General features: G+C 49.0%; 1 protein-coding gene across 1 annotated transcript; it reads right to left on the bottom strand.

The window, feature by feature from the left end:
• Positions 1-234: 234 nt before the first annotated feature.
• Positions 235-14,763, bottom strand: FOXF2 (forkhead box F2). The gene is made up of 2 exons (XM_084848127.1): positions 13,664-14,763; positions 235-2,824 (listed from the first exon to the last, which is right to left on the bottom strand). Exons 1-2 carry the CDS (start codon positions 14,625-14,627, stop codon positions 2,655-2,657), a joined length of 1,134 nt encoding a protein of 377 aa, XP_084704253.1. The 5' UTR covers positions 14,628-14,763; the 3' UTR covers positions 235-2,654.
• Positions 14,764-15,569: the final 806 nt, after the last annotated feature.

The following is a 15,569-nucleotide window of genomic DNA, read 5'->3' as shown; positions in this document are numbered from 1 at the left end:
CACTGAAACAGAGCGTTTTTATGCTTATCTGCCAATATGTCCCATTTATTAGCTATAGCTTTCAAACCAACAAGAACAAACCCCCAACATTAAGAGAAGCTATGAGTAAAGTAGTCAAACAACCTTACCAACCAGCCCCCACTTTTCCACCTTGGCTTTGTACTTTTCCTCTTAGGTTTTGGTATTTATTACCAGGGAATTTTGGTTTTACCCAGGGAAAGGCAATACACATTTGCCATATACATTTTATTGAAAAACAAAAAACAAACCATACCCACCCCAACAACTTTGTACATCACAATATTTTGACAAACCAACAAACGTTATACATAAGTGCAAATTATACTCTCCGGTTTAAAAGCGATAGTGTGTGAGTATACACGAGATTTATTTCAAATATTTTTTTAAGACTGTGATATAAACATTTTTAAAAAAAAAAATTAAAAGAAAGAAAAAGAAAGGAAACTAACTCCAAACGTGGTATTGTTGTAATATTTGAAAACAAAACAAAATGAACGAACCAAATCTGGGAACTTTCTTGAAAGCTACACACACTTCAAAATCTAAAACAATGCTTCTTAATACTGGTTGGTGCTGTTGAGCTGACTTCATCTATGGCACATTGAAAGGGGTAGGGATTTAACACTGAAACCACAACAGCTAGAGGGCAAACCTTGGAGGTGGGGGGCTGCAGTGTGTGTGTGGGGAATGTAGGAAACTTTGGTACACAGTCCAGTTTCCTATATTTTAAAATTTTATTTTACAACATCCCAAACAATGGCTCTTTCGATACTAGAGAATAACAAATACAAATACATCTCTTCCCCCCCCCTTCCCTTTCCTTTTTTTTTAAAAAAAAAAAACTAGGGATATGATTCAGTTAAATGTAAACACTTTTTCATCCCATTGATTTTAGTGGGAGAGTTTGGTTGCAAACCTATGTAACAAGAAAGGAAAGCTTATGCCATAGTAAATGCGTTAGCATTTTAAGTGGCACAAGACTCTTTGTTGTTTTTGCTGCAACAGTCCAATACACAGCGACCACTCTGGAAATCTTTGAACTCAGCGGGGCTTACTTTCCGGTAAATATGCATGAGTTGGGGCTGTGATGCACATGCCTTCAAATCTCTCTCATCGAAATGTAATGGGATTTTAAGGGTGCAATCTTAGGCACGTTTAGACAGAAAAAAAGCCATACAAAACTCCCAGTATTCCTGGTGGGGGAACGCTGGGAGTTGTTTCTGTCTTAAACATGCATAGGATTGTGCCCTAAAAGTAGTTCACCTGGATCGTGGCCTAGGTCCAATTCACTGGCTGCAGATCTTTTTTTTTAAGTTACACCGGGGCCGGCCCTACCATTAAAGGCAGAGTGAGGCAGCTGCCTCAGGCAGCAAATTTCGAATGCCATGAAAGGGCAGAGGAGGATGGTAAGTTATTTGATGTATTCTTGTATTTTTAGTACCAGGAATAGGGAGAGGTGCTTGTAGGTTTTTCTGGCTCATATGCCAAAATAACTTGCTTGATTTTGGGTAAGATGCACCTTGACTTGGGTGAAAGGATTGGGGGGGGGGCTATTTGCTGCTCCATCTCAGACAACAAAATGCCTTGGGCCAGCCCTGAGTTACACACGGAAGTCTTCAGGTGCAAAAGGTGCCCCTTAAAGGAAGAGTTCTGTGTAATGAAAAAGCTGGCACCTGCCAGCCTAAGTTGCCGTTTTCCAAAAAGCTACAATGGATTCAGACTAGTCATTCTTAGAGAAGACCCATGGAAATCAGAGAAAGTCCCATCGATTCCAGTGGGTCTCCTCTATGTATGACTAAATCCAGATTCAACTCATTTTATTTTACTTTTTTAAAGGAGGTAAAAAGAAAAATAAAAAATAAACACTGATTCACCATCTTGGATATCAAAAGAATATGGCTGATTTGTTATGAACCTGGCTGGCGTTGCAGTAACCAAGTTCTTGCCTTTCTCCCAAAGACATACAAAAATAAACCCAGCTGTGTATGCATCGCTCGTCCTATGTATGCAGCCCATGATCCTGAACAGGCTTTCCTCAGAAGAAAAAAAGCCCCCGAGTTCAACGGGATTTTCTTCCTTGTTAGTCCAGCTTTGCAGCCTCGATCTTTGCAAGGCTAAGGCTGCAAACAACCCCTCACAATTTAACCTGGGAGTGAGTGCCACTGAACCCAATGGAACTTACTTCCTAGGAGACACATGTATAGGAGTGCGCTGGAGGCTAAAATCCTGGGCACTTTCTTGCACATCAGCCCCCTGGAAGTCGGTGGGATTTGGTTCCAAGGAAGCCTATGTAGGATCGGGTGCAACGCCATGGGCGCATTTCCGTCGGCTCTTAAGTCCGCTGGACCCGGGGAAACATGCTTCCGAGTAAGCCTGCTGAAGGTCGCGCTTCATAAAATCAAAGCAGAACGCGTGTGTGCGTATGAACGTGTGTGGAGGGACGGGGACTCCACTTGCTTCCTGGAGTAGCTTTGCTTACGTGACTGGTGAACTGTACTTACTGAAGGAGGGCTACGTGGAGTGCCGGTAGGTGGCTGGCTGGCTTCTTTCGCGCGAGTTCGCCTGCTGTGTGCGGTTGGAGCGAGTCCTCGACCCGCCCCCCCTTCTGTCGATACGGCTAACAAGTCCGTTGTTCACATCACACAGGGCTTGATGTCTTGACAGACGCTTTGGTGGTGGTGGTGGTGGTGATAGTAGGAGCCGCTGGCCGACGGGTGGAAGGAAGAGATGCCGTTGAAATTGAGGACGAAATCCTTCCTGTCGCACACCGGCGAAGGGTGATGCTGGTAGCGAGGCAGCCCCACTGCGGAGGAAGCGAGAAAGAGCGAGTCCACAAGCAGCTCGAAACGGAGCCCGTGAGAACCGGCGGGGCGAGTAAGGCCTGGCTTGGGGTGCCCAGTTAGGGCCGGGGGGGGGGAGGGGGAGACGGGGCTTGAAACACCCATCCCAAACTTCGGCCGCTCACTATCGTTCCACGTGGCCTACCTCACAGGCTTGTCGTGAGTAAAACGGTGGGGTGGAATTCTAAGGCTAGAAGAGGACCCCGCTCCACCCAGTTGGGATTTAACAGCCTTCCCTCCCCATTAAGCGACTTGCTTGCGTACTCTTCATTAAAGGAAACCGATCCAACAAAGCAGACGTTTAGCCCAACGCATTTCGTCAAACTGAGGCTCCTGGTGGGGCGCGGAGGGGACACCGTTTAATGCTAAAGCACCCAGATCAAGACAAAGGCGAGCCAAAGGAACACGGGGCAGCGGTAGCAATAACATCCGAGCCGCTCTGGATTGCAGTATAGAGACTGCAATCGTATATCCGTTTACCTGGGAGTAAGCCCAAGTTAACGTAATTGGATTTACTTCTGAGTAGGCATATATAGGATTGCACTGTTAAAGGTATATGTGTGTGTGTGTGATGTTTTGATTAAAATAAAAATAAACTGAAATTAAAATTTTAAAATATTTCTATTGTTTTCTGCTAAACTAACACAAGTAAGATATTAGATACGGAGACCCCACGTTAATAATAACGAGGTAGGCGGGTCCACCCTTTTAAATAGCAAGGTAGGTCTGGCCACCTAGAGTTCCACCCGTGGGATAACTTGGGGGGGGGGGGGAGATGGTTCTGTACGCTGCCTCGAGCTTCTTGGCAGAAAGGCAGCCTATAAATGTACGGTGCAGAAGAATACGATCCAGCTCTTAAAAGGGCAGGAAGCCCCGTAGGAATCTGTAGGTGACTTTCCTCACAGATGCAATCAAATGTCTGGGGTTGTTGTTTTTGTCACCATAGACAGAAACGTTGTGGTGATGGTGGGAGCTGCGAGGGAAGGACTGTTCAACAGCAAGGAACCCACGGCAGGCTCTGTCCAAAGTCAAGGACTTTGGTTCAGCCAGATCCTATGCATGTTTACTTGGAAGCTAGTCCCACTAAGTCCAGTGGCAGTGACTTCTGAGTAAGTTTGCATAGGGTTGCAGGCCTCAGTTTTAAGACAGTAAGAGAGTTGGGCACCTGCTTAAACTTTTTCTACTTGAAATCAAAGCAACTTAAGACTGCTGAACCTTGGCCTCATGCTTGCCCTAACTTTAAGCCCAATGGTATCTTAATTAAGGGATGCTGGCCCACTGAACGCGGAGATTCATTTCCCAGTAAACAAATACAGCTTGTGCTAGAAGTACATTTGCAGAGCAATCGTGCACATGTTTACTCAGAAGACGTGTATTGCTCAATGGGACTTACTCCCAGGTAAGTATGGATGCAAATGCTATGTAAATCAGATTAAAAAATCAGTGCAAGGTGGTTGTCAATCATCCCCGTGCCTCTGCACCCCTAGGCAGGAAAGAATGGAACGTGGGGAATGATTTACTCCCTACTGAGCCATTGCTCAGGTGGAATCCTGCCTGCACCCTTCATCTAAGTGCTAGAGCACCCTTCTCCAACCAGGTGTCTTCGAGATGTTTTGGACTTCTACTCCCATCAGCCCCAGCCAGCATGACCATTGGTCAGGAATGCTGGGAGTTGTAGGCCAGAACATCTGGACAGCCAGACTGTGCTAGAATCTTAGGGAAAGCCCCAGCCACTTGAAAATCCCATTGGTTCCGATGGGACAAATAGACAATGCAGGTTCACTTGGAAGTAAGTTCCAAGGAGTTCATTGGGACACATCGCCCAGTAAAGCTGCAATCCTACCCTGTCTAGAATTGCCTTGGGGGGGAGGATAGGGCTTGCTTGCAGTCACAGATGGATACTCTCTCACTGGAATCAGTTGGACTTAAAACTAACGAAGAAAACAGAAGGAGGTGAACACCCAAAGTAGATCACAAAGAAGGCAAACAGGTTCACAGGATGCCAAACTGAAATTCTGCAGTCTTTTTTTCTTTACCCCCTGAAGAAGGGCTAAAAAGAAGAAAAAAGGCCGAAACGCGTTGGGCTTCTTTAAAACTAACGGCTTTAACTCGGGCGGGGATTCTACTCTTTACTCCCTTTTTCGTTTTTAAACGATCGCTGAAAGCTTCCATAAGGAGTCTAAAATATGGGGGGGGGGAGCGGCTCCTTCAGGGTTAGTCCTCCCCAAACCAGCTCGATTCACAGTGCAGGCAGCTGAGTTGCAACCAAAGTATTTGGATTTCAATTAGTACTTCGTCCCCTTACCAAACACATGTCTACTCAGCAGTAAATCTCACAGAGTTCAAATGGGGTTGATTCTCGGGTAAGTGAGATTGCACCCTAAGTAAATCACGTCCCATAGACCTCGATTCTCTCACTTCTAGACGCTCTCAGCCTACAGGTGAGACCCGCAGTTCAATGAATCTGTGCATTCCTAACGACAATTACGTCGAAGTAATCCCTCTTGATTTTCAATGGACGGTGCGGGAAACGTACAGAGGTTTTCCTGCTCTAGCTTGTCTGGGAAAAATGCTGAACCAAAAAGTGGGGGCAAAATGGACCACATATCTATCTATATTCCAACCATTTAGAATCAAATTATAGCATTAATATCGTCCATAAATCCTTCCTAGCGGTGAAAGGAATCGCACTCTTGTTGGGATTAATCATCATTGCTAAACAAAATGTGGAATTTGATGCCGATTTCCGGCAAAGGGCCACATTCCCCGTGACAACTAATGTTTCAGACCCTATTATAAAAGTAGATCCTCAATTAATCTCTCTTGATTCCAGCAGACACCGCCCCCCAGTTATAAATTAGTGATTTGTGATTTATTCCAGCTAAACTCTAGTTTCCACCTCGACCGCGATAACACACATTGCGAAACGGCAGCAGGATTATACATCCTGATACTTCGAAGTAAGCCCTGTTGATATCAAAGGGACTCCTCTTCAAACTAAGGTGCTTGAGCTGAGGGTAGTGTAGTTCACTGCCTAGAATTCTTGAAGGGATCGGAGAGTTGCCTCTTTCAATAATCTCTTCACTGGAGCAAGATCTCCCACATCCACAGAATGGCTCTGATCAGTCAGGTGAGGGCTTGGGAAAAGTAGACCACCACCACCCGCCCCCGTTTCCAGGACTTGGGCTCTCAAGTCGTTTGCAATACAGAATATGCTTACTGCATTAGGGCGAAATGCGGAAGATGATGCGCACAAACGCAGCTGCGTATGGCAGCTGACCGACTGCGTACAGCGAAAGAGACGCAATCCACAATCCAGTTAAAGCGAATTACTCACTTGATGATAGTACTTGAATTTACTTGACTATACGTCCGGATCCTCAACAGCTCATACGACAGGCCCATCGATTTTAATGAGACTTTCCCCCTACACTTAGGGTATTTCCTGAATTTGTAGAATAGCCTCCCACCAAATTCTTGGCCCATTAAGGCTGCACTGCTATACACAGTTACCTGGGAGTAACTTTCATTGAGCTCAATAGGACTCACTTTTGAGTAGACATGGATAGGATTGGGCAGTAAAGGAACGAACAGGGCATAAAAAACAACTTGGAAACTAGGGGGTTGGACTCGATGGTCTTATAGGCCCCTTCCAACCCTACTATTCTATGATTCTATGACTGTAGAGCCACCGAAAGTGCCACCTTCAACTTGGCACTACTGAATCCCAATAACCTCAATGGAGCTTGCTTCCAAGTAAATCCGCAAGGGCTCCAGGCTCTAACAGGGATTTAGGGTGTAGTTAAAGGTGGATCCGGCCACAGTGTTTGTAGATTCAGCTTTAAGTGGTCAGACACGCGAGTTCCTAGGCTTCTTTCGCGCTAGCAGGCCCTTCAACCCAGAGGTGTGGTTGGGCCTCCAAGCCGCTGAGAAAACAAAACCACCATCACCCGCTCCCCTCCTAAGTAGCTAGGGCTCGCCAGGGCTTAGGGCAGTCACAGGCTTCCAGTGAGTGGGATGAATAATACGCCATAGAAATGAAGAGCTCCGAGCATTTGGAGTATGTTCCTTTTTCTGTTAAGTAAAATCAGCCTGCATCTGTCTGCGATCAGCTTGGGCATTACAGTTTCCGGGGCAGGGAGCACGACTTCCAGGTAGACCCCAGCATCCCCTTAATGCTGGCTGGGAAATGCTGGGAGTTGTAGGGCTTTTTTCGGTCTAAACATACATAGGATTGCATCTTTAGGCTGGTATCCTATGCGCACTTTGTTGTTGTTCAGTCGTGTCTGACACTTCGTGACCCCATGCACCAGAGCACGCCAGGCCCTCCTGTCCTGCGCTCTCTCCCGGAGCGTGCTCAAGTTCATATTCATTGCATCGGTGATGCTATCTAGCCATCTCAGCCTCTGCCGTCCCCTTCTCCTTTTGCCCTCAATCTTCTCCGTAAACATGCATAGGATTGTACTGGTATCGTTCGGCCCCTCTTATTTAGTCTGCCCTCTCCCACCCCCGATGTAAAGGAGACGAGTGCAAAGATCCGAAAACAATGGCTTCGGACTGATCCCCCTTCCCTCAAAACTTGTGTCTTTTTAAACCAAGTCGCTTAGGCGGAGATTATGCAGTTCGAAAGACAATGTTCGGGACTGGGGCGGGGGGGGGGGGGGGGATATGGTCAAGAGTGGGAAATGGATAAGCCCCGTGATTTTTTGTTTTTAAACTGGTCCCCGCCCCCAACACCTTCCTTGTGATTCCGCGGGGCGTGCGGAATAGTGGTTAAAGCGCGCCTGCTGTCTCTTTCTCCTCTCCGCCTGCTGCCCCTTTGCTCACCCCGGAGCGCTCTCTTTGGTAAAAGCGATTATTTCGCTGGATTTCCTTCGTCTTTCTAATAACCCGCCTGGTATGCTCATAATGAAACCGGCGCACTTTATTGCAGCCCTGATTCAATCAGTTCGGCTCGGTTTAATAGTGTGCGAAAAATGTCCGGCTCCCTCCTCTTTCTCCTTCCCTCCCCGGCTTAAGCCTCCTAGAGAAGCGACCTCTGTTTCCAATCTCGCTCGGCCTTTCGAGGGGAGGCGGGAGGGCGGGCTGAAGGCTCCAAAGAGGCCGGAGTTTAGGATCTCCGCGGCGCTAAACCGTGCCTGATTTGATGAGGCTTTGTGGACCGATAAAAATCAATTGGGACCGAAATTGCAGCTCTTTCGGCTCATAAAAGAGCGACTCCACCACGCCTGGTATGCCGCGCGGGGCGGAGACACCGAGCACGCCTGGTTTAGGGCTCTTGAGTGAGATGGCAGGATTTCAGCCGCTGGACTCGTGTATGGCCCCGATCCTAGACGCATTTCCTCAGATGTGAAATGCCAGTGATCGAGGAGGTTACATTTACTCGGAAGGACCTACTGCAAATCAACTTGATTTGCTTCCAGTGTGGGAAGGATCTGATGGGCAGATCTTCTGCCCTCCCGACTCATACTCCCCTGGTGCCTTCTTTCCCGGAAATTTCATTTCACCCTAGGGGCTTTCTTTTGTGTGTGTGTGTGTGTGCATAGACCTGCCAATCTGGGCTAAACTCCCTTGGTTTTAAAGCTGAGGTCCTTTACTGTCTTACTTGGAAGGAAGTCCTATTGTACTTAATAGGGCTTGCTTCTGAGTAGACACGCATGGGATTGTACTAAGATTGCACTTGGACGTGGGGAGATTTTCTTCCCGGTAAAATGAAAAGTATTGGGCTGTTTACTTCCAAGGAAATGTGTTTACAGCTCTTTTTTCTTTCGATATCTTGTTTATGTTGGGTGTGTGTGTGTTTTGTTTTAAAGTAGAGGTAGATCGAGCTATCCCATCCTTCCCCAACCTGTTGCCCTCCAGATATTGTGGACTTCAACCTCCATCAGCCCCAACCAGCATGGCCAAGAATGCTGGGAGCTGTAGTCCAAAAAATCTGGAGGGCACTGGTACCCTCCAGTCCTATAATATCCCTCTAGTTTTATAATATCAACTGAGAGGGATTTATTCCCTCTGGCCACCTCTAAAAGCAGATTTCTCGTCCTCTCTCACCCACCCCATCAAACGGGCTTCTCTCTCTCTCTCTCTCTGGGATTTTCCTTCTCCCAAAGCAGTCTATCAATCTCTACTAAGAAGTAAGTCCCATTGAATTAAATGGGCCTAACTCCCACGGAAATGGCTATAGGTTTGCAGCCCAAGATGAAATGCCCCAGAAAACGTGTAGGAAATTCTGCTGCCATTACTTTAGCAGCGGTTACCAATGTGATTATTTTAAGAGCAGTCCCACTGATTTTAAGGAGCCTGCCTCAAGAAACTAGTTTGGGGGATTGCAGCGCGTCGAAGAGACAGTCCTGCCGCACGCAGTTAATGCATAAGTTAAACCACATCTCCTTCCATGGATCTGAGAAGTCCGAACAGCCAGCAGAAATCTCAGCCTAGGTTTGTAGCCAACAGAACTTCGAACCTTACAACACCTGGACGCTGGGTTGAAGTCAACACTTCCGACGAAAGGCGTTTGAGACGGGGACGGGGGCTGGATTCTCTCCCCGCAATGTCAAAACTGCTAAAAGTTTAGGGGGGGGGAAATCCCGAAGGAGTAATGATCGACAAGAACAACACCCACCTCTCCTCCTTAACGAGTGTGTGTCCTGGAACTGATTGGATTATTTTGATCATGGATGCAAACCTTTTACAAATCAAGGAAAGGGACAGTATAACTGGGTGCGTTGGGATATAGGCCCTGGGGTGTGTGAGGGACGACAGGGTGCTTTGCGGCTATCATCTTTTCTCCCGATACATGACTGAGCAGTCAAAGTCCCATTTACACCCAGGGGGCTTTCCTCCGTGCATTCTCCTTCGCATTAAAGCCAGCGGTCGAACTGTATCAGAATCGAAGTGTTGGGAGATGCACAAAAACAAAACAAAAGGTCAAGGCCCTGGTTTGAAACCACGTTCTCAATATCTTAATCGCCCTCCAAGCGGTACTTAGTTTGGGAGATGGGGGGGGGGGCGTCAATTTCACCCAACTCTACTCCCCCGTCCAGTCATTTAAAAAAAGAAAAGAAAGAAGATGCTTCCCAGAGATCATTCAGAAATAGTTTCCACCAGGCAAGGACTCCAGTTTTCAAATCCCAAGCTAAAAAAGGAACCGACTGGGGGTGGAGGGGGGGGGGTAGAGAAGGACTCAGACGATGATTGACAACAGGTCGCCGACAAGAAAACCGAGGCAGTGGACAAGGTCGTCTGTATTTGTTACTTGTTGAAATTCCCATAAAATTGAACAAGACCTCGCTCTCATCTGGGTTAAGTCAAGCTCCAATCCCCTTCGGTGTGGTCCAGCCCAGACTGTCTTTGTTTAGTTAACCTCCAAGACCCACGTTTAAAAGGGCTATTTGGAAAATTTCCCCCGTAAGAGCCCAACATCTTTTACCCATTTCGGTGCCTTATTTTCTCCGCTCGGTCTCTTCCACCCAGATTTTCTAATTTTTTTAAAGCAACATACTGCGAAGAGAGGAAAACAGCAGATCCTTCCAGTTATAGAAATCGCCCGAGTCTCATGTTAGCACCTTCTTTTGCATTTTGAAAGAAATCCCGAAAAGCTCCCCCTCCCCCCTGTATCTCTGGGGGACGGTGGGGGGGGGGGACGCAGCTAATATTTCACCCTCTTTCAATTAGTTTGCGATTTGTTATGTTTTCCCCACTATCCTAACGACTGAGAAATTTTTTTAAAAAGGAACTTCCACGGAATAATAAAGCTATGTCCTGTAATATTTACTAAACGCTTTGCAATATTTTTTTAAGGGGACACGATGCAGTCAAAGCATTTTTCATTTCTTTCAGCGCAATCCTATACACGTTCACTCAGAAGTTCAGTGGTGGTTACACTTACTCCAAAGACTTACGCACCCGGGAGTAAGTCCGATTGATCTCAATGGGGTTTACTTCTGAGAAGACATGTATAGGATTGCACCATTAAGCATGTGCTTTCCACGTCTCCAGTGAAGGACGTAAAAGTTCTGCTTTCCTAAGAAGCTGGGTATTCCCCGCCCCCACCCAGCATTCTCATCGAAGAAGAGGTAGAAGGTGTAAAAATGACACCGAGATAAACTCTCCAACACGATACGTCTAACCACGTTTACTCGAAAGTAAGTCCAATTGAGTTGAACGGGAATGACTTTCAAGCTCTAAATGTATTTTAGATTGCCACCATCCTCTGCAAAAACCCGATCCTAGGAGCGTTTCCTCGAGATGAGCAGACCAACCTTATGTATGTTTACTCGGAAATAAGTCTCGCTGTGTTCCAGGGGGCTTACTCCGTAGGAAGTGTGTTTAGGACTTCAGCCTATTACGTCCCACTGAGATTAGTGGAACTTATTGCAAAGGAAGGCTGCAAACCTACGCATAACTTACCTGAGCATAAGCCCCATGGAACACAGAGGGAATTATTTGTAAGTAAACATGGACAGGCTTGGCTCGCACATGAGCTTAGAATTTTAGTCTCTGGGTATTGATCATAATAAACAAGATCAAGAAAACCCCTGGTGATATTTTAGAAGGGGCGGGGGAAACTGTCTGAACTTCATTCTCGACCTAAGAATCCTAATAACACTGCAGTAATTACGGTTTACTGCCGAGAAAACTACTGGGTGCTTGCTGTGTTAGCATGCTCGCTAAGAAAGGCTGATCAGGGGAGGGGTGAGAATTTAAATAAGGTTTTGATCAACAGTGAAACAAGGTAACAAAAATCTGATGTCATCGGTGATCTCTACTGACCCGGCATTCTACTGAACAACTCGAAGCTGGCTTTATTACGGCACAGTCGCAAGGGTGACCTGGGGCTATATTCATTCTTTCCTCCTTTTTAAAGAAGAATCTCTCTCCTCCAGACCCCCAGCCCACACGGCCCGATTGCAGTTCTCCTTCTCTCTGAACAATAGGTCTATTTTCCCCCTGGAAGCAGCTTTTGTTTTCTCACGTCAAAGCTGGTGTTTTCAGACAAAACACCGAGGAGACCGAGCATCGCGGCTTGTTATTGGGGCAGCGTTATCTGACAGCTACAACTTAACCTGAGCGAGTGGAGGGATTTATGGTGTTTCTTCCCGCCCCGACTTTTTTTTAAAAACCGACCCAAGATTTCCCTTTCAGGAGCAAGCAGACCACTGGTCTCGGGCGATTTCTCTTAAAACCCGTGGTTTTAAGAGAAATTTAATCTACTAAAATCTACTGTGTAATCTACCACAATCTATGTATGAGATGGGTCGATGTCAACTATGAAGTGGCTAGATTCATACACGATTGCAATGCTGCCCAGATGAGCTCGTCTGAGGTCCGGATGCTAAACGGAATGAAGCTTCTTAATTTCACTGACACTTGCTTCGAAGTAGGTATAGGCGTTCTTAGGATCGCAGCCAGACACCCTGAAGTATTGCCACTTTTCTGCCAGGAAACTCGCTTTTAGAAGCTGAAGCAACTGCTCAACTCCCTCCTTCCCCTCAAGAACCCAACATTTCCAGCCCATTTTAAAGAAAACAATAATCTCTCTTTCTCTCTCCCCCCACCCCCAAAGTGCTCTGCGGATCGATGTCTTAAATAGCGCAATGGGTTGACCGCCGGCCTATGGGTTGTATGTAATGTTAGTCCTAGTTAGAGTAGACCCATTGAAATGAATGGGACTTAAGTTAATCATGACTACCTTCAGTCCCATTCATTTTAACGGTCTGCTCTAAGAAGGACTAACATTGGATACGGCCCTATGTAAACCACTTCTACTTGGAGTAAGTCCTATTGATTCCAGTGGCTCTTGCTTCCACGCAAGTGTGCACGGACCACAAACCACATCACACACTCATACTCAAGAGTAATTCAGAGGAACAGTTAGTATCTCCCGATGCTGCGCCCGTCATTTCTAAGGGGGATTGGAACCCTTGCATACTTTGAAAGCGCCTGTAGGTGAAAGCGGAAGGGATACCGTTTCTGGCCTGATCGCAAGTGCATCAGACAGGCTTTAAGCACTTTACAGTGCAATCCGATGCACACTTACCTGGGAGTGAGTCCCACTGAACTAAATGGGACTTATTCAGAGGCTTACTTCTGAGTAGTCCTGCATAGGACTGCACTGTTACTCCTTCGTCCTCCTTCATTTCAACCGAATATATTTTTTCAAGTTACCCTGCCATCTGCCTCATCTGCAGTACTCGCCCTTATCTGACAAGGCAATCAACAGCATTGACTTTCAAGAGAATGGCCCTGATCCAGCTCTAGGCTAGCTATGGTGCGACCAGTTGCCCCAGCCGCCACAGTGAAGGCGACTGATCCCTGAGGTTTGCCCCCGCCCCCCGTTTAACACATAAATCCACTTGCAACTGAATCTTTTTGATTTGTATGTAGCTTACTTCCAGCTAAGTACGCTTGGCATCCCAACTTTAGGTAGGATCTCCAGCAAGGCAATCGAGGCAAGGGGGAGCGCTTGCTAGGAACGGAAAATCGAGCAATATAAGCCGTCTGGACTCTCATATATCAATTTATATTAACTTAGAAACGCAAGGGGATTTTCCCCCATCTTCTTCTGCCCGAGCTCGTTTAAGACTGCAGCCCAAACCTTCCTGGGGAGTGCTGGGGGTCTATGGATGGACTTCCCATCCCATCCCATCCCATCCCAGGAAGATTGCGTTCACACTTGAAAGTAAATAGAATATATATATATATATATTTAAAACACATCCTTCTTACTTGCAAGGGGGTAGGGTAGGGTAGGGTGGGGCTGGCCTGGGGTGGGCTGGCCTGGGGTGGGGTCGCTTTGGTACCTGAGAGGTCTTCCCTGCCATTTTGGTGCAGGTAGCTTTGCTCCAGCGAGTAAGAGGCCACTCCGGAGTGGATGCCCGTGGGGGCTGCGGCGGCGGCGGGCGGCGGCAGGGCCTGCTGCTTGAGATAGGGCGAGGCCGCCGAGGAGGTCCAGTGTCCCGCGGGGCTGCCGTAGGGCGAGTGGCACTCGATGGCGCTGGCCATGGCCGGCGAGGAGGGCACGGGGCTGCTGCTGCTGTCGGGCCCGTAGTCGGCGCCGTTGGACGGGACCGGGCAGCTGGCCATGTAAGTGGAGCCCGGGTTGGGCGACATGTGCGGGACGTGGTGGGCCTCGTAGGCGGCGCCCGCTTGCATCACGTCCAGGGGGTTGTAGCCGTTGGGGTGGCAGCCCAGCGGGGCGGCCGGGGGCGCCTGGAAGTCGAAGCCCTGAGGGAGGAAGCCTAGCCCGTTCACCATGCGGTGGTACATGGTGGGCTTGAGCGCCTGGCACTTCCTTCGGAAGCCCCGCGGGCGCCTCCGGAAAGAGCCTTCCTCGAACATGAACTCGCTGGCCGGGTCGATGGTCCAGTAGTGGCCCTTGCCCGGCCGGCCCAGGCCTTTGGGCAGCTTGATGAAGCACTCGTTGAGCGAGAGGTTGTGGCGCACCGAGTTCTTCCAGCCCTGGTAGGCGCCGCGGAAGAAGGGGAAGCGCGCCTGCAGGAACTGGTAGATCTCGCTCAGCGTCAGCCGCTTCGACGGCGAGCTCTGGATGGCCATCACGATGAGCGCGATGTACGAGTAGGGCGGCTTCTCCGGGCGCCGCAGCCCCGAGCTGGCTTTCTTGGCTTTCGACGGCGCGGACGTGGAAGCCGCGCTGCTGCTGCTGCTGCTGCTGTTGCTGGACGACTCCAGGGCCGAGGGCGGCGGCTGCGGCTGGCTCATCAAGGCCGGGCTGCGAGGCACCGGGGCCCCGATCTCGGAGCTCATGGAGGCTGCTCCTCCTGCGCCGCCTCCTCAGCGATCTGGAAGCGGCGCCCGGAGCATCCCTCCCTCCTTGCTTGCGCAAGCCACTCTCTCTCCCTCTGTCAGTCTGTCTGTCTCACACAAGCACAGCGCCCCCTCTCTCCTCCCCCGCCCCCTCTCTTTCTCTCTCCCTCTCCCTCTCTCCCTCTCTCCCCTGTCTGACCGCCCCCCCCCTCCTCCTCCTCCTCCTCCTCCTCCGACTCAGGAGACTTCAGTTCTCTCTGGCTCTCCGGCTCCGCTCTCTGCCCCCCGCCTGGTGGCCATCCCGAAGCCTTTAAAGAGGAGGAAATCCACAAAAACCCCTGGCCGCTTTTGCGTATCAGGCTGCGCAGCCAAACAGAACGCGCGGACGCCTATCAGGACTGGAAATCTGTCGCCTGCTGGAGAGATTCCCCCTCCCCCTTTCCTAAACCTCCTTCCCGAATGACTGTATCCCAAAAAGCAGCCCAGGGGAAGAGGAGAGCGAGAGAGGGAAGGCGGGAGGGAGCGAGTGGGGGAGGGCGAGGCTCGGCTCCAGCTGGCCTCTGTCCACCCCCGCCTCCAGTCCTGCGGGCTGCCCGCTGAGGCTCCGGATCCCTCTGGCTGCCATCCTCCTCAGTACACGCAATTACACCATCCATCAAATTGCCCTGAGACAAGTTGTTAAGCCTCCCCAGCCAGCCGCATACCCGGCACCAGATTCCGAAAGCAACGTGCGGATCTCTCTCCCCTTCTCTTTCCCCTTTTCCTGGCCTGGCTGTGTGGCTACTGCCAGCGAGTTTAGCTAGCTCGAAGGAATGCTTCGGGTTTTTGTTTTTGTTTTGCCAGCAGGCCAGGAAGAATTACACTCCGGAGGGGGAAGGCTTTCCTCCAAGCGAGCGCGCGTGTGCCTGTACCACTTTTGGAATCTCCACCTCAGTCAGGTCT

Source organism: Heloderma suspectum, chromosome 4, assembly GCF_057233095.1.
Source record: "Heloderma suspectum isolate Gila_16-S chromosome 4, 16-S_ref, whole genome shotgun sequence".
Taxonomy (NCBI): Eukaryota; Metazoa; Chordata; class Lepidosauria; order Squamata; family Helodermatidae; genus Heloderma; species Heloderma suspectum.
Note: the sequence above shows the minus strand (reverse complement) of the source record. Positions and strands in the feature narration are given on the sequence as shown.

Excerpts from the sequence above, each read along its gene's own strand:
- FOXF2 (XM_084848127.1), bottom strand. The coding sequence starts at position 14,627 with ATGAGCTCCGAGATCGGGGCCCCGGTGCCTCGCAGCCCGGCCTTGATG. Across the intron at positions 2,825-13,663 it reads TGGCAGGGAAGACCTCTCAG|TGGGGCTGCCTCGCTACCAG; the intron begins GTACCAAAGCGA and ends CTTCCTCCGCAG.